The 24,977-nt window shown below is 36.9% G+C and overlaps 1 protein-coding gene and 1 long non-coding RNA gene across 4 annotated transcripts in view; one reads left to right on the forward strand and one right to left on the reverse strand.

Annotated features, from left to right (window-relative positions):
- Window positions 1-23,659, forward strand: part of LOC138692720 (uncharacterized) — a 29,746-nt gene extending 6,087 nt beyond the window's left edge. Inside the window, exon 2 of the long non-coding RNA XR_011330115.1 lies at window positions 23,491-23,659. This is a non-coding gene — a long non-coding RNA (uncharacterized lncRNA). The remainder of the gene's footprint in view (window positions 1-23,490) is intronic.
- Window positions 3,877-24,977, reverse strand: part of dcma (decima) — a 555,093-nt gene continuing 533,992 nt past the window's right edge. For all 3 annotated transcript variants that reach the window (XM_069815896.1, XM_069815897.1, XM_069815895.1), the window contains 2 exons: window positions 11,508-11,684; window positions 3,877-5,944 (listed from right to left, as the gene is read on the reverse strand). In XM_069815896.1, the coding sequence (XP_069671997.1) occupies window positions 5,823-5,944; window positions 11,508-11,684 (299 nt within the window). In that variant the 3' untranslated portion in view covers window positions 3,877-5,822. The remainder of the gene's footprint in view (window positions 5,945-11,507; window positions 11,685-24,977) is intronic.

The raw sequence follows: 24,977 nt of genomic DNA on the forward strand, positions 1-24,977 counted from the left end.
GCACAATGATCTCCCTGAGCTGTGGTGCTGGTTTTAGAAACCGGATTTCGCTACCTATTGTAGCTCCCCAAATTCATCACGAAGTTAGGTGTGCACCGGTTCCGAAATTTCATGAGTAATTTCCTTCCCCATCAGGATCCGAACCAGGTCTCTTTCAATAACACGAGACCGAGCACGATGCCTTTGACTACGGCGCTTAAAATATCAGTCTGGATTTGGGACTTCTCAGAGTTAATGTACAGTATTATGTTTTTTTTAATTGCATTTAGGTCTACTTAAAATTAGTTTGGTTTTTATATTAGTTACGTTTGTTTCATTAGTTTCATAAAAGACGTTTTTGCACTCATTGACTTCATTTAAAAGCTTTCAACTTACGATGACGGTAATAATAATTGTTATTGTTATTATATAGTAAATTAGCTTAAATTAATTTTGGGAGATACCTGGATCATAACTTATTGACTTCCAGTTAATCTTGTATAATCTCTTATATTTAGATATACAGGGACATCATTTTATTTTTACTTCAATTTTTATTGTACCTGAGTTTTTGAATGTACTTCACTCCCACCCCTTCTATTAATGAAGTTCAACCGTCCTCAAAACAGATCCAACACCGCATATACAGTCATAGTAGCCTTATGGTCATAGTAAACAGTACGTTCCAAAAATATGTTCGCGTTTTCCAGTGACGAAAGAGTTTTCAATATTGAATCATTTTCGCACAGGTACTGCCGTCCATTTGCCTACGTCGTATCCCGGTTTTCCCCACCAGCTTTTATTCGCCAGCTAGTGGCTGGGCTGTCTTAGCTCTTTTCTGAGAACATTAATTTCTGTTAGGAATTGGACGTCTACGTAATATTATACCCATAAAATTGTTTAAAATAACTTAAATAAAAGGGTCTCGTTAAGTAATTAACTGTCACGTGATTTCCTCACAATCTACGACCCTACGTCATAACCACTTGGACGGACAGTAGATAGTATGTCTGAGTAATTTTATCTTTTCGGATCGGGCAGGAGTGAAGATTGAATTTACAGTGCGTAAGGTACTCTTTATAGAGTAGGTAGAGAATTATTTGAACATGAGTTACTGATACGAAATATGAACCTGGTAATTGGAATTAGGTACAATAGTCTATAGTGCGATAATATGCACATTAGAAGTGAAGCCTGTATCGAAATGAATGGCCACCATTTTCAAAAAATTGTTTAACTCTTCATATTATGATTATTTTTCAATTTAACTTCATTCTCTATATTGTACGCTAATGTGCTGTAGACAGTATAATATACACTGCATAATGAATACGTCCACATGGACAGCTCGGTTCGTGAGTAGAAACACTCATTGTTAATACAGTACTGTATTTTGATTAAACAAAAACCTAATGAAAATTATCAAACTCAAAAGCGCAATATTTCCTAGTTTACGTAAATGGATGAACTACTTTTCTTCCCTCCTATACCTAGTAAAGTGATTTCTTTCTATATTACGTCAGTATCATCGAACTCCAGTCGTGGAAGAGGGTAGCAAACGGCGTTGATCCAGAGGTATAGGCAAGTTAATATTAAATGTTAAATGTTATGTTTTCTTTAACGACGCTCGCAACTGCAGAGGTTATATCAGCGTCGCCGAATGTGCCGGAATTTTGTCCCGCAGGAGTTCTTTTACATGCCAGTAAATCTACTGACATGAGCCTGACGCATTTAAGCACACTTAAATGCCATCGACCTGGCCCGGGATCGAACCCGCAACCTTGGGCATAGAAGGCCAGCGCTATACCAACTCGCCAACCAGGTCGACAGTTAATATTAAATATGTTAGCAAAAATAAAATGATGTCCCTGTACATATCATTTATTTGTATTATGTTCGTTTCTTTGGAAACAGGATCCCCGTCGTAAGATAAGGGCTTTACGTCTGCTTTGTGATTAATAATAAGATAAGTATACCTAATAACAAACAGGCTATTCGTAGTTTGTTATGAAATGGTATGGGACGAGCGAGTTCATCTTACAGAATCAGTGATTCTTGCGAAAGTTCTCGTAAGCCGTCGGGCGAGAATGGGAGGAGAGGGAAGTCGCTTCAAAATGACAGACATATCGCTCCAGTGCAGCAGCATTTGAGGCGTACCAACACACCCGCGTCGGCAATACGGATCGATTTCAAGTTAATCGATGAATTGCGCGGCTCCGCGAGTGAGAAACATGGTGCACTAGTGTCTAACAAACAACAACAACAAACAACATCATCATCTTATTGCTTTGTATTCAATCCCCGTAAGAAGACTTAGTTTGCCACGCCAATATGAGTCTTATGTAGCCCGCACATAAGACGCACTGTCGCTAGGAATAATAATAATAATAATTAATAATATCAATAATCTGTGTTTGGTGTTTAGCTAAAAGTCACATCTGAAATCCCAACCGGGGACTGAACCTGCGACTCGACACTTGAACTTTGCCCTTACTTAAAAAAAAAATAATCCATACGGCAGCACTCACTTCCGGCGTCAGTCTCTTGTTTTACAAGGAGATTGAACATCTGGAGGCGACATACCGCCGCGTCCTGGTGACACAATATGAACACAGCAGCACCTCGAGTCCTTGTGATTTATATTCCGCAATTCTAAACGTTTGTACTTGGATTTTTAAGTATACGAATACAGTATATGTCAAGTGGTTATATTAAAGAGCTATCTTAAGACTACATGACTGGAGCAGCCGGCCGTGGTGTGTAGGACGGCTACGGCGCAGTATGATTCCGGTCGTGGGTTCGAACCTCTTCCAGGGCGTGGATGTTTGTTCGTAGTCAACGTGATGTCCTGTATTGTCCTAGGCAGAGGTCTAGTGTTGTGCTTACCCCTTGGATGTCCCACCGTGTGCCCGTTTTACAGGCTGAGATGTATTGCAAAACTATAGGCTGAAGGACTACCTCTACAAAAAGTGTAAAAAACCTTGAAGGAAAATGAAGTAAAACATTAGTATAGGTACGTTAAAAAAATTGAATCTTCATGTTTTGTTTAGGTACTCAGATATTTAACGAATTTAAACTATATATAGTATTTTAAACGGCTGTCTTATTTATGTATTCTCTTAAAATCATTGCAAAATATATTTAAATTAGTACACTATGTGATCAAAAGTATCCGGGCACTCCGCAAAACATGTTTTTATCAAGAAACCTAAAACATGAGTAATCTGAACTTGGCATTTTGCAAGAACATCTACTAAGCTAGGCATTATTGAACTATATTCTTGTTACTAAATCAAATTAACTAATGAATTTCGCGTCACTCCTTTTTCTCTACTGATCGAAACTTGTTTTTTTTTTCCGGTTCGACACGGATCGGCCACTCAGAACACTTTGCTTACATGTGTAGTATTCTAGGGTGTTATTCATAGACATTTCGCTACCCTCGCTACGAGCGTGCTAAACTAGCCCCGGCTATCGATTGGTTACTTGTAGAGGATTCATATCATATCATATCATATCATATCATATCATATCATATATCATATCATATCATATCATATCATATCATATCATATCATATCATATCATATCATATCATATCATATCATATCATATCATATATATCATATCATATCATATATCATATCATATATCATGTCATATATCATATCATATCATATCATATCATATCATATCATATCATATCATATCATATCATATATCATATCATATCATATATCATATCATATATCATATCATATATCATATCATATATAATATCATATCATATCATATCATATCATATCATATCATATCATATCATATATCATATCATATCATATCATATCATATCATATCATATCACATCATATATAATATCATATCATATCATATCATATCATATCATATCATATCATATCATATCATATCATATCATATCATATCATATCATATCATATATCGTTAACACTGGTTTATGAACACGAAAAACGTTAGTTCGCTGATCGTCCACCGGAAGCCCGCACTAAGAATGTCTATAAATACGGCCCCTAGAGTCTAGATAAGTGAAATAATCTAAAAAGCTATGTGAAATTAAAGTAGTGCCATTGTCTTTCTTCAGTGAACCTTGTCTTCAAGTTTATCAATCGGCATATAAACACTACAAAATTTTACTTTTCAAGCAGGTATAAAATCTCCAATCCGCGAGATGATAATTGTATTTGGTCCGTTAGCAAATACAGAATATTAAACATAATTGTCTGAGATATGAGCTAAATCCATGCGAACACAATATAGTTTAAGTGTGTAACTATTTCCTTCAAAGAAAGTTTGGTTCTTACAAAGATGAAGATAATGAAAACGATTAAAATAATAATAATAATAATAATAATAATAATAATAATAATAATAACAATAATAATAATAATAGTCGTAGTATTTTATTCTTTCAAGTATTTTCTCTGTTGCCCCATTCCTTCCTTCATTTTATGAGTATTACCAGTAGAGGATTTCCAGTAATGTGCTTGGTATAGGTCATTCGTTATCTCGTGAAACCAAATGCATGAGTGCATCGTAGCTTACAGTAAGAACCTTGTGGTGGGGGTGTGTGAGCTAGTAGAAGCGTAGCGAGGGAGTGAAGCTTCTCAGTTCCTCTTACGTGCAGGTAAATTCCACGAGATAACGAATGGTCTATATGAATGACATAAGGCCACCCCTTTAAGACAACCCAGGACACACAAAGATAGTTTCTACGGATCGAAGACAAATGTCCATTCTCTGACGGAAATCGAACCCGGTTTTGCTGGATTTTTATCCATTTTTCACTATTGTTTAATGAATATCATTGTTGTTTTCATGTTTCATAGAGTTATTGTACATCCTTATTATTTTCCTATGAAATTTCGTTAAGATTTTCAGTATGACATTCTTAATATTTGGCTTTCTTTTTATGATGGCCTACAGAGAAGAAAAATTCCCCACCTCTCGTTTTAAATACTTCCTGCAAAATACAGTAGTTTGAAATTTAATTGAGATGTATTACAATTACTTTTCCCAAAGTCGAAATTACGGTATACATAAATGCAATTGAATTATCAGATCTCTGAAAGAAATGCCTAATTTCGCGAACAAAAATGCATTTATAACAAACGTTGAGGTGTAGTTTTTAGCTTTGAAAATGTGCAGTTTGTAAGAACTTTGATTTAAAAAAATTGAGCAAATTTTGATATTTTTTGCGAAACGCATATAGTCGATCATACGTCTGGCAATCTGCATTAATGATTTTTTCTCGTGGTGCTCCGATTTATAACAAAGACGTTATAATGTTTTCACCGCTCTACCAAAGTGTCGCAATGGATTCGTACTTGAGAAATTCGTCAGAAAGTATACCGAGGTGCTGCTGTGAATACGATGAAGTGTTTGGGAATTGAGGAAAGCAAACCTGGTGTCCGTTGTGAAGCGAGCTGACTGTCCCGATCCTCGTGAATGCATCCAGGACTGCAGTAAGAAATTGATCTGGAACGTGCGGTATTACAGAAGCAAAGAGTTGCTCAATAAATAAGGTGTTGCATCTATACATAGTCTTTGACACTGACAACAAACCGCACTGTAATAAATGGTTTGACTCCAGCGGTGCCTCATGTCGGGTTGTTGGGGTGGCAGATGTAGCGAAGGGAAGTGCTGCGGTTGGGAAGGCGATCATCGTAACGTTTCCCCCACTTTGCCGGTGTCCCATCTCAGGTTGTTTGGGGTGATAGATGTAGCAGAGGGAAGTGCTGCGGATAGAAAGGTGATCATTATAACGAACAACGTTATAACGTTTTCCCCACTCTACCGATATCACATCACAGATAGTTGGGGCGACAGATGCAGCAAAAGCTGCCCATGTTCTTATAGAAGGAGGAGCTGCGGTTCTTTTTGGTCCACTGGTGTCCCCCTATGTCTTCTGTCAGCGCCTGGTTCCTCTCTGAAACAACAGATAAAATTATTTATTAATGGATATAACAATAGCTAAATACACGTGTACATAAAATAATAGCTAATAAGGCAATGACAATAATTTAATTCTATTTTTTTTGTAAGTAGTTAACAAAAGTTGAGAGATTTTATGGATTGGCAGTAATCGGGCATTATTGTCGAGTGTGCGCGTCGTTTTGAAGTGAATACTTCTTCAAAATCAGACCGACACACGAGGTACCAGGACGGAAACGGCGATCCAACGTTTGCAGGCCATCCATTCCAACACGAAAACTTCGTGACTATACTGGGTGTTCATTTCAAAGTGTGTCATGACGTCACTGTCGTTGGGTCACCGATTTGAAGCGAGTTTCAGCTTATATGTCAGAGAAGATGCCTATTATTTAAGGCGTTCTTCAATCTGAACTTGAGAACGTGTACGGTATAACTTGAACGTCGTAGCAAAAGATGGCGGTCTGTACGGTCTGTGTGCTACCATAACCTCTTTCGAACTGTTTTTTGCGCCGGCAAGTCGTAAGCAGGGTATTTGTTATCATCGGTTGCGTACGGCAACATTCCACAACACAAATCAAATGCTCCGTGTCCATGTTGACCGTCGAAGTTAATGTCAACAAATACGTAAGTAATCGTCTTAACCCTCTCCTCATATCCCGACAGTACGTATTTCCAAACAGTTCACATTCCTGCCACTACCGGCGTTACCGTACGTATCGGTACGTACGCTTCAGAATGAACGCCGTACTTGCTAGGCAACTTCTCTGCCTCACAGGTTATACACCTCTGCGGAATTGTAGGAAGATTGAATTCTCTAGGCTCATCGGCTAGCCACATGACGGCATACAGCGAGCCATGACACATTTTGAACTGAACACCCAGTAGTCCCGTCGCTCTAATTTCCGGCAGCCAATCACGTTGCAGGTCGGCTACATTTAAACGTGTGCGTCTTGTGATTCGCTGAGGAAGATGTTAAGCATTTCCTAAGGCTGGATAAATATATATAATCGCCCGCCATTTTGGCTCTTTCGTTGGCGTTCGCAAAAAGCACACGAGGACGTTATTTGCCGCTCAATTATTTGCTGAATTACAGTGCGTTTGATTTATTATCATAGGAGCTACGACATGATAATGTTTAACGTTGTGGTAAATAGATCCCTCGTCTGGTAGCTCGGCAACGAAAGAACAAAAATGGCGAACGATACTACCTACCTAGACTTTATAGAGCCTTGACTTCCTTAGGAGCCACGCCGGGAGTAACAGCGTCGCGACTATAATAATATGATTGAAATACTGGGTTGGCCACGGGGAAATAGTACAGTTGCAATTGTCTGCCCTGCTGTCAACAATGCATGCTAACGTGATTTATTTTTTCGACAAGAAGCCACATAATTGCAATTTAGTTCCCCATGGGTCGTTGGTCGGTGCAGACCAGAATCCGTGCTGTGCATAGGCGGAGTTATGGCGGGACATGGGGGGGCACTGCCCCTCCAAACTTGTCTGGACTCTTTTTTTTTTCTATTGACGTTAGAAAATATTGAATTCAAAAGATTTTTATGCTCCACCATGCCGAAATGTAGTAATTATACACCTGGTAGCAGCCCTTTAATGGACCTCATTAAAGTACACCTATTCATTAAAGTTCAGGTGTTCCACCAATCAGAAAACACCATTGTAGCAATATGAAAGCGCAAGTATCGATTATTCTCGGACATGCAATCGAAAGACAACTAGCGAAACGTCACGGAGGCTGGAAATCCAATACTGTCGCAGAAGGTTATATTCTGTTAATATAATAATTAGCGTTAATTGTAAATAATATTCAAATAAATTCAATGTGTCATCTCGTTTTTCAATGTCAAAATCAATTTCAAGGTTATATCAAGATTAATGTTTATGTTACTCTCTAGATTATATCAAGGTCAATGACATTTGTTTCTAGGAAAAATCAATACTTTCGCGTCTGCGCACATCTCACAATTTACGAGATATTGCACAAGGTCAGTTCCGCTCCCCAGTCAGATAAGATTAACATGAATACTTATGAATAATTTCAAGTTAGAAATATGGTCGAGCTTGCGCTCGTTTCATAAACATACTCGCGTCTTAATTACTACCATTATAGGCTCGTTGCTTAATGTACTATTCTTGTTTTTTTATGGTTAAGTTTCTGTGCTTAAACTGACTGATTAATATCTTCAGATCATGTGTCTGGACTGTAATATTTATTTTACATTTCTGAATGTATAAGAATTTCTATACCCCATTTGAGGACTGGAAGCACTGTAATGTTTCTTTTGTATCAGCCTACTCATGTGTTAGAAGTCTGCAGGTAAAGCCGTCACTTGGAGAAATATGAATAACATACTGCAGAACAATGCAGAAAAAAGAAAAGTGATTCCGGTATAATATGTAGGCCTAAACTTAAAGACGGGAGATTAAGTAAAATGATTAGAATTTATGTTTCGTATGATATCTTCAGGAAAGTAAGCTTCAGTTAAGTTTCCGTTAGCCCTGTTACATAGTGTTATTGATGCATGCATGTGTTTGTGTATGACAAAAAAAAAATAGGGAGATTGTTTTAAGTTATGCCCTATTATAATTTGTAGTAGACCTACAGTTCAAGCCCTATACAACTTGGTCCAAAACATCGCGGATATGGATGTAACACTGTAAGAAATATGCCCCCCGGAAATATCTTTATTAAATGATCATATTCCGATATACTGTACTACGGTCAAGCTATAACGGGTGGAGAAGGTAAATAGTGTCCCCAATAACATTATTATATCGGGATTCTATGGTTTTGCTCTGCCCCCCCCCCAAGAAAACTGTTCTCTCTCCGCCTATGGTGCGGTGGAATCATATGTTCGTAATAACAGCATTATTGGAGTACAGTGTGAACTATGGCTTTAAGCAGACACGAACCCATAACTTTTGTTTGAAAAACCACTGCATAGTCAATAAGTTGTCGTCTGGTGTGCTATTGGAGTTTCAATCGGTATTGTAGGGCCACATTTCTTTGAGGACGATCGCGGAGGCGCAGTGACTGTCAACGCTGAGCAGTAGGCCTATCGTAACACAATTTAATTAGTTTATTTCACATCTAAGAAGAACACTGATCACCTGAATACGAGATTTTTTGAGCAAGATGAAGCTACAGTCCATACAACCCGAGCCACGATGACTACTTTTCTCCCCAAACTGACATCTCACGATTTGGATATGTACCATGGCCGGCGCGGTTTCCAGATCTGACAGCTCCAGATTTTTTTTCTTTGGGACTATGTCAAAGACAGCGACTACACACTATTGAAGTACTGAAAATGGCAATCAGAGAAGAAATTCGGGCTATTCCACATGAAATAATTCAGTGAGATGAGGAACTTGCGCGGCCGTCTACAACAAACGATCGATGCCAATGGCGGCCATTTGCGTGAAGTCATTTTCAAGAAACAGGGTGTAGCCCATGTGTAATGACACATTGTCTACATCTCTGAACCATAAATAAAATATAATTGTACATACATATTTTTCTTTTGTACTATTTTCCGTGGCCAACCCTATAAATGTGATCTTAGATCGGGTACACTTCTACGATGCGAGCGTGACCTTGAGTTGGCGACGCGAGGCGCGGGTGTGGGCCATGGCGACTGATAGTCATTTTGGATATGAGCGGAAATTTCCGGTCAGTGTATCTCGCAACTCGGATGTGCTAGCGCGCTAATTTTGGCGTCATTATGATAATGCAACAATAAATAAAAACAAAAGGCTGAAATCAGGCAGTTTGATTTCTTAGCTCGTAGGCATATTACGGCTAGTTTGAAATGAAATATAATTTAATAAAAAAGGGCTAAAATTTTAGGAGAAAGTAATGCAAATTAAGAATTAGTAAAGGAAAGGAAGGACATTATACAGTCAACTGCTCCAGTACACAGAGGAGATCTTGCTTTTTGAAAAAAAGCCATACTTCACAATATTCATCTTTTTTCTTGTAGATGGCATTTTAATATAGCCTACCTTTGTGATAATCCTGAGATTGCTTTAGAAAACTCATGTTTCACTTTATTTACAATACTTTGATAGGCCTATATGCCGGAATGGTCCCCAACATTTATTTGAACATTTCCAGATCTTTAATACCTTACGGCTGTAAAAAACTTCAGCTGAAGAAAGAACGTGGTTTCTGTCTGTAGTTGATTTGATTCTGTCTTCTATTTGATTCAATATCATGTCTGCATTATCCTTTTGTTGTTCAGTCAACTGTCCGGAGACAGGTTTGAACTTCATAAGTGATACCAATAAGCAATAAGTTATCACTCATGAAGCAACTAAGCCAGGAGATAATGAGTAGAGTGGCCAGTTTCTTTCCTCTCTGAACCTATTAAAACTCACTTTCATTCCATTCTTGAAAATGACTTACTCTAGATCTGAAAGTTCTTGCTGTGGGTAAAATTCTTATATCTGTTCATCTTCAATTTCATTAAACATTTCCATCGATTTTTCAATCATTTACAATTACTAGCAATATTTTTCTCCAATAAATAGTTTGCTTTTAGATTATACAAGGTGTATCTAAATTGGTGTCAAATATTTTGGGGACATGTTCCTAACACCAAAACACTACAAAAAGTTCATATGAACATTGGTCTCAAAATAATTTATTTCAGGGTTACAAGACAAAATTTAATGTTACAAAAATTGCTCGGAGTGGCTTCCTCCTGCTTCGAAGTGTCCCCTAAACCTGCGTTACATGCTCTGGCGTGCTCTGTTGAAAATTCCTGGAGTGTTTCGTATTTCGTGAAATCCAGTTTGGATACGCTCTCAGAATATCAACGTTAAGTACAGGAGTCGCATAAACCAGGGACTTTAATGTCTCCAGACGAAGAAATCCATTGGATTCAAATCAGGCGATCGAGCAGGCCATGCAATGAATCCCCTTCGAAATCGACCATTAAAAAAATTACGAACTATCAGACTGAAATGAGCTGGAGCAGCATGGTGTTAAAACACATTCGTTGGATGACGTCCAGAAGCACATAATCAATTAAATGATGCAAATCATTTCGTTCTGTTCACTCACAGAATACATTTTCTTCTGATTTATTTGCTCTACAAAATACAAACAAACAAAAAACCATCAAACAATCAGCGGTCAATGAAGGGACAAATCCTTTAATAACTCCCTAACGAATGGTTTTCAGAGCAATGTTCTTATTAACTTTTTAAATTGTTTTGATGTTAGGAACATGTCCCCGAAATATTTGACACCAATTTAGATATACCCTGTATTAAGACGTTTAACCATTTCGCATAATTTAAATTATCAAACTTGGTGGTTTAAACTAAACTAGTGTTTAAATCAAGAAAGATAATTAACTGAACTTGAGGTTTTTTGTTTAAAGCGCAGTTTAAACTTGCAGTAAGTTAAAAGATAGTTTAAGCTACTATTGAGAATACGACACTTAAGACTTATTTATTATCTTGAATCAATATTTAAATGTTGTTAGAGAAACCGGCTTTGCAACAGATAATGGATGTGAATGGATCTTACTGACCTGTGTTGTTCTCCTGCTGGGGCATGAACTCCTGCATGTCCTGCACCATCTTGCGCACGTCCTGCGAGTCCTTAGTGATGGAGCACAGCTCCTCCTGTCGGAAGTCGGGAGTGATCTGCTTACACAGCAGGATCTGACTGATAACGTTGCCCAGGTTGGAGGGGCCCGGTCGGTTTTCTGCAACACACGAACTGTGAGTTCACTGGAGCCTGTGTATTGACGTGCGAAAGCCTCTGGCTTGTCCTTTCATCTGGAGCTAGGATTAAAAAAAAATAAAGTCGCTTTTTCATGTCGTGACTATAATCTCTTCAGTGTACATGAGGAGCGGCCATTGTAACTCTCCCGTCGTTTGAACATTTAAAGAAAGAATTGCTGGGAAAATAAAAATTCACGCCGTCACATTTGAAGTTAGAAATTTCGAGAATAATAAAAAAGTATATAGTATTTTTGAACCTAGAAAAGGCGTTTGACGGAGTGGATTGGAATAAACTGATGGGGACCCAGAAGAAAATTGAATTAGAAAGAGAGAAGGCTGTTCTGTAACCTTTATATTAGTGTTGTGGGATTTAATCGATTAATCTAATCGAATAACATCAAACTTTCAACTCTTTTTATATGAGGACGACAATTCTATTTTCAGAATCGGAAAATCTTTTACAAAAATATTTTATAATTTGGGCAAAAATAGTCATATTATGTAAAGAAAAAACAAACTTAACTGTTTTTTTTTTTTGCGGCAAGGACTCAATAAGGGAGAAAATAATATTACATAATAAAGCAATTGAACAGATAATAGTAATGTGCGTTACAAGAGCACTATGTTGAAGTTTTCATGTTCGAGGAAAAGTTTGAAAAAGCGAAACGTAGTTGAGCTTTTTTAATTTCCGAGAATTGAAAGAAAATATACCGCTCATGTATCGTACATTATTTTGTGCGAAGATCGTTTATTACATACCTGAAAGAGGAATTTCTAATTAGTTGCAATGAAATCTCCATCTTGGTTTCTGTTCAATGACGGCAAATTTGCAAAACAAAAATATCTATCTTCAACATTGTTGCTTTAAAATGTTTTCTGTGTTTACTATACTCCAGCAGGCCGTGATATACGTACGTCTTTTTTTTTCCCCAGTCTATAAATGCGAACTTAAAACAAACGGTAAGGTTATGTAATGATTTATTTTTCATTTTAATATTTTAACAATATTATTTATATAACATATTGCAGAGAAGCACAGCCTTGTTCCAAAGCCTCTTCAACTTCAAGATCCACATCTCCTTCGTTCAAAGTAGCCGCCATGATGAGTCTGGAATCTTGTTGATTTTTTCACGGCTTCCTTAATGTTACTTGCATCACGAATGCAGTAACTTTAGTGGAGTTGTAGAGTTTACTTAATTTTTTCAAATATTTAAAAACAATAATTAACAGTGCAATTTAGGTGAAATTGCAGTGGTAAGTTTCCAATTTATAATTATTACTATATTGAACGTCTCTAAAAATAATATGTTAAAAGCCTAAAGCAATAAAATCAATATGTCACTTAAGCGGTAAGAAGAGGGAAATTGTCATGTGTGTTAGGTTGGGAATACTGAATGTGGAATTTTAGACTTACCGCGGATTGGTTTTGCGCGGAAACCAAGCAAATACGCACGATATCGCACAAATATGTTTAACTATCTGGGATGCAGTATAAGTACCATTGAAAATTATGATTAAAAAAATCCTGTTTCCAAAACATGTGGCGCGATGACACTCAAATTAAATTCCATAAAGTGATGGCAGTGTCTGTTTTTTTGTACGGATGCGAAACCTGGAGTTTAACAAAGAAATATTACATAGGCATACAGGCGGCTGACATGAATTTTTTTCGGGCAGTGGCAGGTTACAAGTTAATAGATAAAAAGAGAAATGAAGATAAAAGGAAAGAGTTGAATACATATTCGTTAAACGATTAAATTGGCGAGTATAGAATAAAATGGAAAGAGCATTTGGAACGCTAGCCCGGCACTAATATTCCAAAAGAAGCTTGTCAGTATATACCGATAGAAAAAAGGAGCTTAGGACGATCGAGGGCCAGACTGATGGCTAAAAATAATGTTGAGGCCGGAACAGGCCTAATTTGCCTAATCCCTGATAGAAAAAGAAAAAGGAAGAAGATGATGACTAACAGCCAACAGGGAAACGGAGCCATGGTCTCCTCAGCGAATAGGGATTATAAAGAATGGACACTTAACGTCGGTACCTTTGATGTAGCCGGACTGATTTCAATGACCTTCAAGCCAGCTAGAGCGTGAGATTCTGCTTTCTCCCTAGAGTTGGTGCTGACATCACTCAACCTAGTAGTCGACACAGCGGAAATATAACACATATAATTAATATATCTAGGTACGTTATGTACTCAAATAAAATGAATTGGAGCCATAAAATAATAAATCCGTCATTAACTGTAATGTCTAGACTCTAGAGTTCCTTTATAATGAAAGTTGAGACGTTGACCCCAACAACAATTAAAATATGTAATGATTTGATAGCTCTGAAAATGGAAAAACAAAACTCTTATGAGAAGTAAAACCATATACCTATATTATATTATATATATTGATACATAATTTTATAATGTATTATATTATTTTATAATATAATTTATTATATCTGAAATACAAAAAAATTATTATTACAACTAGTTCGTCACTGAGAAATAAGGAAAAGCTGTTAATTTGAATTTATTTGAAGCAAAGCGTTACTGGATTATGCAATAAGGTAGGTGATGTTTGAATCCTGTGTCTCAACTCTATTCTCAATTATTATCTTAGCCTATGCTCGATTACACTCTAGCGCTTGAAAGTAGAACTAAACACTGGCGCACAGAGAAACAAAACACAGGAAAATTCGCTCAGTGTCCATTCTTTATAATCCCTATTCGCTGGTCTCCCGTTGGAAGAATAATAACAATGAGACCGAAACTAGTCTCTAGGCCTAAAGCCTTGGTTCTTTCATGATGATGATGAGATGATGATGATTCGTATCTTTAGTGAAATTCTAAAGCGTCGCTTTTACGAAAAGCGGCCTAAGTTCAAATCGTTGCAAATGTAGATCAAATTGTAATGTGATACAGTGTTTGGCATATTTTGTTGCGGTACTTCAGTTTCCTCTGCCATTATCAGGGTAGGGAATTAGCTGCCTTTAAGGTTACACTGGAACATTGTATATCAAAGCAAAAATGTTTACAAAGGAAGAGAATTCGAAGCACTTATTCCTTTCACGTGCTTCGGTGTTTACAATTCAAGATCAGAGCACTCAGAACAGGTTATAGGTTACGAGCACAGCTTTGTGAAGCACACTTAAGCATAGCAAATACATTGAAGTAGTGAGTTTCTTGTAGTTTGAGAATGCCAAGAGAAAAATCAAGTGTGCGTATATAAGAAAAAAGATTTGTTTCCTATAAGTTAGAGAAGTCTATTGCGCTAATGAAAACATGCTATATTAAAGAGTATGCAATGTATCAGTTTCACATTAAAAGATATGGAAAGGAACAAACAAGAGCGCTCTTGGATAAGTGGAATGTTGAGAAGGATTTCAGCAGGAGTACCTTGTTCTATTAGAATAAACGTTCTGTTAAAAATATACAGTGCTTTTCAGTGAATTTGTTACAAACTTTAGTAGAGGTGATCAATATGGGAACCCGTGTCCGGAAATGTTTCCTTTGGTAGTTAAAAACCTTTCAAATACAAGGTGATTCACGAAGATTGTGTCATACTCTAGGATCTGATTTTTGACATCATTGTGATGAAAAACTTTCGTATAAATATATGCAGGGGCGGCTTTCGAAGGAGGGCTGCGGAGCTGCAGCACCCCCAGACATTTGTGGCTCTTATCTCGTTTTATGTTGTGAAATACATTTATTATACAGTCTCTATTTAGCGGCTCGAATTTTTTTTATAAAATTTCGCTCTCATTGACATGCAAGCAATCAGTGAAGTCACTTCCTCCCCTGGTGCTGCCAGAGCGAAACCAGGGACAAGGAGTATAGGATGAACCACTTCCTCCTCTGGAGCTGCCAGTCTTTCTCGGATGCTTTGCGCGTTAGTTTTACCCCTCCCCGTGCTGCCCCTGGCCATGAATCCAGAGTCACCAGGCGCTGCAAAATTTGCAGCAACTTGTCAGTAGCGCGCAGTTTTAAATACATTTTCTTGAATGTTGTGAGTATAACAAGTGCAACAATGTTTAATTCTGTACAATATTTACAGTCTATTCAGTTCAGTACCTTAACAATTCAGGAGAAATGTGAAATTAAGTGCCCATCATTTGAATCTCATAATGGAAAGGGCCGCTAAACAAAATACAAAGGCTCGCATATTTTTTGATAATTTATCCAGTATCCCTGCTTTCTTCTCTCGATCTCCTCACAGTCTGTATTAGATTAATGTGTTTCAAAGACAATTCCATCAGCTGGGGCAACAAGATGGAGTTTTAAAATAAGAACAGTAAATGTTGTTCATGAGAAGAAGGAGCCATTGCTAGAATGTTTTCAAACCTTAATGGAATCTGAAACATCTAACAACATCACAATAAATGAGGCAAGCACAGAAAAGTGTACAGTTGAGCAGCGACATCTGTGAAAATGAAAACCCTAAAAAGCGTCGTAAGGTCGAAGGGATTCAAACAAGGGTTGCGGTAGCCAAACAAGTGTGTAACTTCATTATCGCACAAGCTAACACCCGATTCCAGTTCATAGTTCATCTGATATTATCTTCTCTTCTGTGTCAAGAAAAATTTGAATGCTACAAAAGTTCATTTCCTTAAAATGAGGTAAATGTATGTGCGAATCTTTTTCCAATGTTCAATAAAGACAAACTAAATCTTTAAATAAGATAAGTTGCTTGGTTTATTTTTGTATGCAGCCCCCCTTAATTCAATACCCACGAGCCGCCACTGAATATATGTCATATTTTTTAAATTGAGTTACATTCTCCTGAATGTTAAATGTAATGTAATTATGAAGGTTTAAGCATTTAAATTATTTACGACAATAGTACTGAGTATATTACAAATTCATTAAAGAACATTCATATTATTACTCATATGAAAAATCTGTATTAAATCCGGTTTTCAAGGCCCTCGCATTCTGCAGCAATGCGCGAAGTCGACCGAGTGTGAACTGCGCGCGCCGCATTCCCGAACTTGGGTTGTTCAGATGCTAGGTAGATATGTTGTACCGGTGTTGTGTTATCTCTAACTCTGATCCTGATGTTACGAGACTTTGTGTCGCTACTATCAGCTGTACTGGAACACACAGCTCCAGACGTCCAGAGAGAGGAAAAAACTCACAAGGATGCTTGTTATGGAAGGAAGAACCGTGATTTTATCTAAAACTGTTGAAAATCGGACACATGTACATATTAACGTTTTCTTCACAATGATGTCAGGTATCCCATGTATTGTGGGTCCCTATCACCACGGCATGGCGCGTCCTCAGGTTGCGGATAGAGGAGACGGCCTCCAGATATGGAGGGTAGCTGCGAATATATTGAATAAGCAGTCGTGGACAGCCGATAAGGGGTGGTCCTCCAGCTTGGGGGTTGGGCGAAGGGCTAACAACCCATCACCGTAAAAAACAGCTTGTTACGTATCCCTATAATAAGCCTCGGAATAGGACTGATTCTCTGAATCTTGCACAGGATAGGGACCGCTGGCGGGCTTATGTGAGGGCGGCAATGAACCTTCGGGTTCCTTAAAAGCCATTTGTAAGTAAGATGTCAGGTATCAGATCCTAGAGTATGGCACAATCTTCGTGAATCATCCTGTATATCATACTTGTAAACCATAGCTTAGATTCTAACGTGATTTAGGGGCTATAGTAAATAATTTTTTGACGCAAAACAAATATGTTCCAGTTATAAGGGAGAAAAATCTTATGTTATGACATACAAAGTTTACTCTGATGTCATTACCATACAAGCAGAAGTGTAAGATGAACTTCGTGCGTAGTGATTTCCTACAAGATTCGTCTCGCTCCTTTGTCTATTTAATGTGCCTTTTGGTATTACACACAATGGTCATGGAAATATTGTGTATATTAGTTATGTGTAGGCAAAACTATTAAATGAAATGTAACACAGTTTGAATAATTACAATTAAATAGTGAAAAGGAGCAGATAAATAAGGTTTAATGTCTTAATGATTAGCATGATTGGTTTAAACATGCACTAAAACCAGACGTAAGTGCAAGTTTGAACCAATAAATTATTGAGATTTGCGATAAAATAATGAGTCTAGGAAATTGTATATTTAGTATGTAGAACTACATAAAAAAAAAAACACAGTTTGAAGTACCTAAGTTACTAATTGTACTCTCATTATACAGGGTTTAAAAAACTATCCAATATTTTAGGAGGTGCTAGTATGCATCAAAACAAGAAAAAAATGTCTAATAAACATGGGTCCTACAACACATACTTTCTGAGATTTGAACACTTGTTCATAGGAGGTGCTCAATGTGACGTCCATTCATGGCAGTGCATTCCTCTGCCTTTCGGCGTAAGGAAGCACGCACTCTTTGAAATTGACCTGGTTGTTCTTGATAACCAAAAGGCTAGGGGATTTAGATTTGAGGAACGAGCAGGCCAAGGTGTGGGGCCTCCCCAATCAATCCAGCGGTCCTGAAATGTCAGCATCAGGTGTTCACGCTCATTACAGAAAAAAGTGCTGGTGTGCCATCATGCATGAACCACATCTGTATACTAGTGTTTGCTAACATGGCACATACTCCAGCAAGGTAGGCAATACGTTAATAAGAAAGTCCTGATAGTGAGCCCCAGTTAATCTCTGGTAGCACATATGGCCCTTAATATATCGCCAAGAACGCCTGCCCATAAGTTGATTGAGAATCGGTGCTGATGCCTTGTTTCTTCAAGTGCATGGGAATTTTCACCAGCCCACACATGCTGATTACGAAAATTCACAACACCATCTCTGCTGAACCCCGCTCACATCCGCAACCAAACTTTTCTTTTCTGTATTCCTTGCGACGTATCAGTATTCCATGCCAGGGGTGTCAACTACGGTATGATTATCTGGTAGCCTGCTGTATTGTAGGGCAGAAAAATGCATTGCCATAAATGGACGTCACATTGAGCACCTCCTATGAACAAGTGTTCAGATCTCAGAAAGTATGTGTTGTAGGACCCATGTTTATTAGACTTTTTCTCTTGTTTTGATGCATACTATCACTTCCTAAAATATTGGATACTTTTTAACACCCTGTATTGCTTTAATTCGAATAGGCCTATAGACACTTCACGAAATTATTGGAATTTCCTTAAATACTCTGTCAATTTATTTAATGCAGGTCTTTATGTTGCCAAAGTGATGTTTGTAAAACATTACAAAATTAATGTGAACGCTACAAAGATCTTTATACCAGTTTAAACGTACCGGGCTATCCTTTGCATATGAAGTTAGTAATTCTAGTTTATTTAGTTTGTTGTTCCTATGGGAAGATTCACATTGAGAGAGTTTGTTGATGTATTTTATTTTTGGAAGAACAAATGGAAATGGAAGGAAAGACATCCTTTACGACACACCGATCATATAGATAGAGAACCTTGTAGGAAGGATCATAATTGCCTATGACACCGTTAGAAACGCCTCGCCGGGGATGTAGTGGGTGCGACAGTCGATAGAACGACGTTGTGATGTACCTATGTGTTGAGGCTGATGGAAGATATTTTGAACTTGCTGTCATGAGTACTGGTATTCATTCATTCATTCATTCATTCATTCATTCATTCATTCATTCATTCATTCATTCATTCATTCATTCATTCATTCATTCATTCATTTTATTCCATAGATCTTACATGAGCAATGAAGCTTTAAGATGTGGAACAAATCAAAATTTTATAATATTACAATTTTTACAAATTCTTATAGTTTTACAATTTAGTAATCTTCTACAATTTTTATAATTTTGTGCAATTTTTTACAATATTTTGGCGAGATGTAGTGATATGAGGTGAGGTCCGAGGATTCGCCAAAATATTACCCGGCATTTGCCTTTTGGTTTGGAGAAAACCTCGGAAAAACCCAACCAGGTAATCAAATCAAAGGGGGGTAATCTAATCAAAGGGGTTGATGCCAAGGACTCGCCATAGACCATCCGGCTTCAGTCCCACGGCTGTGGAAAACCTCGGAAGAAACCAAAGACCAAAGGGGGATCCAACCCAAGCCCGAACGCAGCTCTGGATCAGCAGCCCAGCGAGTCTGCCGACTGAGCTACATCGATGGCTCTACTAAAAGTATACAATACATAGCCAATCAGATTATTAAATTATTGACTTAAAGAATATTACAATTTAAATATGTATTAATTGAGTACATAACGACACAATCAAATGTTTGAGTTAGTATTCTGCAGTATCACCGGTTATCACACTCGTCAAGGCTTGTAACTTCCAAATGGAATGTTTCCGGATCTGGATCCCTTGTTAAAATTGTTCATGTTGATCACCTATACCACCTCTAAAAGTTTGTTGTAACAAAGTCATTGGAACATACTCTATATAAAAACCAATTTTATATCCCTAAGTCGACCTGGTTGGCGAGTAGGTATAGCGCTGGCCTTCTATGCCCAAGGTTGCGGGTTCGATCCCGGGCCAGGTCGATGGCATTTAAGTGTGCTTAAATGCGACAAGCTCATGTCAGTAGATTTACTGGCATGTAAAAAAACTCCTGCGGGGCAAAATTCCGGCACATCCGGCGACGCTGATATAACCTCTGCAGTTGCGAGCGTCGTTAAATAAAACATAACATTATATCCCTACATATCGCACAAGATTTATGTACATAAGTTACAGAACTATATTGATGCCATCATTGTAGCTCGAGCAATATTTCGTCAAATACCATCTCGCCATCACCAATTAGACCGACCTAAATAACGTCATAGTTGATACAACATCATTAAGGGGAGAGGATGGTATTTTTTAAAACTTTTTTCCTATTTGGTGTAAAATATTAATTTTCTATATGTGGAGAGCTCATAGCTGTGGCAACTCAACCAAATAAAAATATTTTGAATAAAAAAATTATTTGGGGGCCCAAATTTGAAAAAAAAATATACCCAATGCAGGATTGTACTAAAACCGATATATCTAAACCGTTTTTAAAGATAGATTCAAACAGTTTTTTGCAATGTATTTGCAAAAGCATGTTCTACAAACTGTCTGTAACAGAATTTTGATACTAGTCCCTACGTTTGTAAAATAAACAATTAAAATTTAATAATAATTTTCTGATTTCCTTTCTTGCAAACAAACGGACGTAGTTTTAAAATGAAATCAAGTAACAAAATTCTGTTACAGAGAAAAGTTTCCTAATAGTCTAAAGAATGTGTGTTCTAAATTTTTATGCACGCATCTTTAATAGTTCAGAAATTATATCCATTTTTTGTCTGGCAATGTAGCAAAAAAAATGAAATTACTGGAAACCGATAAAAGCGGGCGTGTGATTTAAAAATCCATAGCGCAGGAAGTTTAAAAATGATGTCTCAGCATCCGATAAGGGCACAAATACCCACAACATGTTATGCAATGCATTCCACACATATCAAAGGGTATTTTAAAGAATTTTTTTTTTTTTGAAAATTTAATTTACCGGAAACAACAATAAAAGTGTGCGAGTGATTTAAAAATCTATAACGCAGGAAGTTTAAAAATGGCGACTCAACATCCGATAAGGGCACAAATACCCACAAAATGTTATGCTATGCATTCCACACATATCACAGAGTATTTTAAAGATTTTTTTTTTAATTTACTCATTTTTCACCAAAAAATACTCCCCCTCTCCCTCTCCCCTTAAATAACCGAGTAAAAGCTATCCGTATTGGCGAAATGCGAAGAAAAGAAAATTAAAATATAGCTATAACAAAATCTGTGTTTCAACGAATGAGATAAGAAATTCCATTGTAGCCAAGAATTAATGTTACTGTTGATGCTGTGAATTCAGAGAGCCCTTGGGACCATACATTGAAGCAACAGATTTTTTAAAATTAGGTAGTGTACCATAAGTATGGGTTCAAAGCACCTTGAAGTTACTGTGATATTCGACAGGAGTCTGAAAAAGGTATTCTTATTGTTGTTATTGTTTTACAAACGCAGCCACTTAGCAGCGCTCCAGCGGTTACCGCGCTTCATTATTAAATTCATTAGCCATTTTAATGCGTTGTCAGCTAAAGCTTGCAGCGTTGGCAGATTGCTGATGGAAAGGATCGGTCATCGACCACAGTAGTGACTCTGTTATGTTTCACACGTGGATTCCGCAATTTAAACCATTTTTGTTAGTGGTCGCAGTGCTGAAAAGTACTATTGAGGCTGGAAAGGTTTCTATTGACGCAGCGACTTGTGATAAAACCAGGAAAATCCTTTAAAACCATAAAACCAAAATAATGTCTCACTTACCTCTGCCCTGCAATTTCAGAGGAAGTTAGAAAAATTCATGTGTATTGAACTGGTAATGAAAATTACGGGAAAACGGCTGAACGGATTTTAGTAAATGACCCCTCATTTTGAAGCTTGGAATCCAATGTTTTTCAGAAAAATAGTAGTTTTCAGTGAAATGTCAATTTTCCTACATCATTTTCTTATTTTGCAAAATCCATCTGTCGTCAGTATTGAGAACTAATTGCATTTTAGCACATTTTAGAATAAAACAAAACACACACTACAATAAACAATAGGTTATTACACGAAGACCATGACCTGCAGGATTGCTGACATATTTAGAGTTTAAATTCAATTGGTTATTAAATCTTCAAAACTTACTAAAATAATTTACAGGTCTGATTCTGCGCTGTGTAATTTTCTGAGTACAGTTGTGTATAGGATATTAAAATCCGCAAAACTTGAGGTGTTTTGATGACATTATTACCATTAGAAATGAAATAATATTATAATTAATGCCATGATGTGACTAGTTTTCATTAATTATACATATTAATGTTATATTGATGATGTGAAAGTGAAACGTTTTGGGTTTATATAAGTAGATGTAGAGAATATCTTAAATTAGATCTTCATTTCTATAATTTACTGAGTAACGGCTATATAGTATATTTTATTTATTATTTAATTATTTATTTAACCTGGTAGAGATAAGGCCATCAGGCCTTCCCCTCTACCAGGGGATTACAACTACAATATTAAGAATACAATTACAATTATAAGTATATATGTAAAGTATATATGTGTGTATATATAATAACTGCAAAACTTACGTAAGATAATAATAATGTTATTAAAAATCAAATATTTTTATAGTTATTAATCAAGTGAGGTTGGGTCTTTTACTTAATGGTGGTATGGTGTAGATATTTATATGAGTCATTCTCTTCAGTATTGGCTCGAGAGCGCAAAAATTACAGTTAATAAGGAAAGACCAAAACGTATTACTTACTGATAATATAAGAGACCTGCAAAATTTTGTAGTCTCCCGATCATTTCAGCAAAATCTCTTGGCAGGATACATTTCAAGGTAGTTCACGAAACATGTAGCAGCTATACCAAGATGCTATGTCTATTGTTCGAAGGCGTAGCAAACCTGATTTTTTTTTTAAGTTTAACCTACAATTCACAATGACCTGAAATAGCTATTGCTTTACTCCCACATGAAAAACCGACTGATCGTCCTGACATTGTTTCTTGCGTTTTCGCGTTCGAACAAAAAAAAAAAAAAAAAAAAAAAAAAACTGAAGGTGTATAGGTTCAAGAAAAAGTATTAGGCATAAAAAACCATTCAGAGGGAGTATGTTTCATTATTATGGAAGCAAATAACTTTCAAAATGTCTGGTATTCTTCATTGAAAATAAATCTGAAAAATTTTATTTGAACGTCTAATGAACTTAGTTGGCAGCATTTGCTGCGCAAGCCACTAGTATTTATTAGAAATGTGAAAAAGTGTTTATTAAAACACCTTCTCTTGTTTCAGGTTTAAGAATGAGTTCCCTGGTCTACCCGTTCCTGTCTCCTTCCTGTTCTTACGTGATGGAAGCCTAGTGAAAGATTACTCTTACTATTAAACTAACTTTTGTGCAAATTCAGAAAGATCCAAGCATTTGACAATGTGATCCGACTGTAATAAAATTATTCAAAAGATACTAAGCGATCTAAGCGTAAAGACATAACAAAATAAATGTCAAATTATTCATTTCTCACTATTTCTATTGAAGACTTAGAAACATCTGGAGTAATGTGGGTACTAGAGTCGACGGCAATTCGGAAGGCGGTAGTCTGCTAGCGTTTGCGTCGAGAGAGCAAGGCAGCGTACAACATTGCCACATCGTACTTCACGAGCACGTGTAATACAAATACCGCAGGAGATAATTTAAATTATCAAAAGACAATAATGATCTTAACCGTTGATTACTGTAAGCATGACACCAAAAAAAAAAAACTCTTTCCTTCACTAACAATATTTTTTCCACGGTTCTCAGTCCCACACCACATGCTTCTGCAGTTGTTTCTTGCACGTTGGCAACGTTGCAGCCAGCATCAAGATGGCCGGCAGCGTTCTGCTCGTCAACGTTTTTAAAATAATTATACACCTTACACACTATTTTCCGCGCCTGCCTGTGCAGTACTTTCTTTTTACAGTCTCTTCTTTTGCATTTATTTATCTTACACACACACAGTAAATGTTAGTTTTATTTATTCAATGTAGATTGAAAAACTCACACGTGAACAAACGAACTCGGGAAGTACTTATTACAGACTGATTCCGATTGGTTCTACTGTACAAGCTTGTGACGTCACATACCAGAAATGCTACGGCGCATATAGCAGCCGACCGCCTTCCGAACTGCCGTCTAGTCTAGTTGATCACATTAAGGGGATGAAAAATGTTGTGAAGAAACTGAATCGTATACATGATTGATGAACTGAGGAAGATGTTTGAGAAAATCAGGAATATACTGGACAATAAAATTATGGTTGTAAGATTGGTGACTTCATTTTAGGAGAGATATATTTGAGCCGTTCAGAGCAAAAGTGGTGAAAGTCAAAATTGGGTGATGAGGTTTAAAGTAAAAATTCTGTGAAATACAGCGCAAAGTAGCAATTAATATGTCCTTCGTGCTATCCAATGACTACTAATAGTTCAAATAAATTGAATATTAATTGTTACACTGCGCTGTATTTTACAGAATGTTTACTTTAATCCTCATTACACATTTTTGAGTTACACCACTTATGCTCTCAAGGGCTCATTTGTTTGATACGCAGTTTAGAATGTATCGTAATAAGTTATGTAGAGATTTTAAAATACGTATTCACATTGGTTTCTTTAAATGTGGAACTAAGTTTTAATGCATATATTTTAAATTACTTAATAATAATTTATGACGCTATAAATCATGCACAATTGGTCTAATTTTGGCAGTGGTTCTAGAAAAGGTTACCTAGCAATTAGTATTACAT

Source organism: Periplaneta americana, chromosome 17 (assembly GCF_040183065.1).
Source record: "Periplaneta americana isolate PAMFEO1 chromosome 17, P.americana_PAMFEO1_priV1, whole genome shotgun sequence".
Taxonomy (NCBI): domain Eukaryota; kingdom Metazoa; phylum Arthropoda; class Insecta; order Blattodea; family Blattidae; genus Periplaneta; species Periplaneta americana.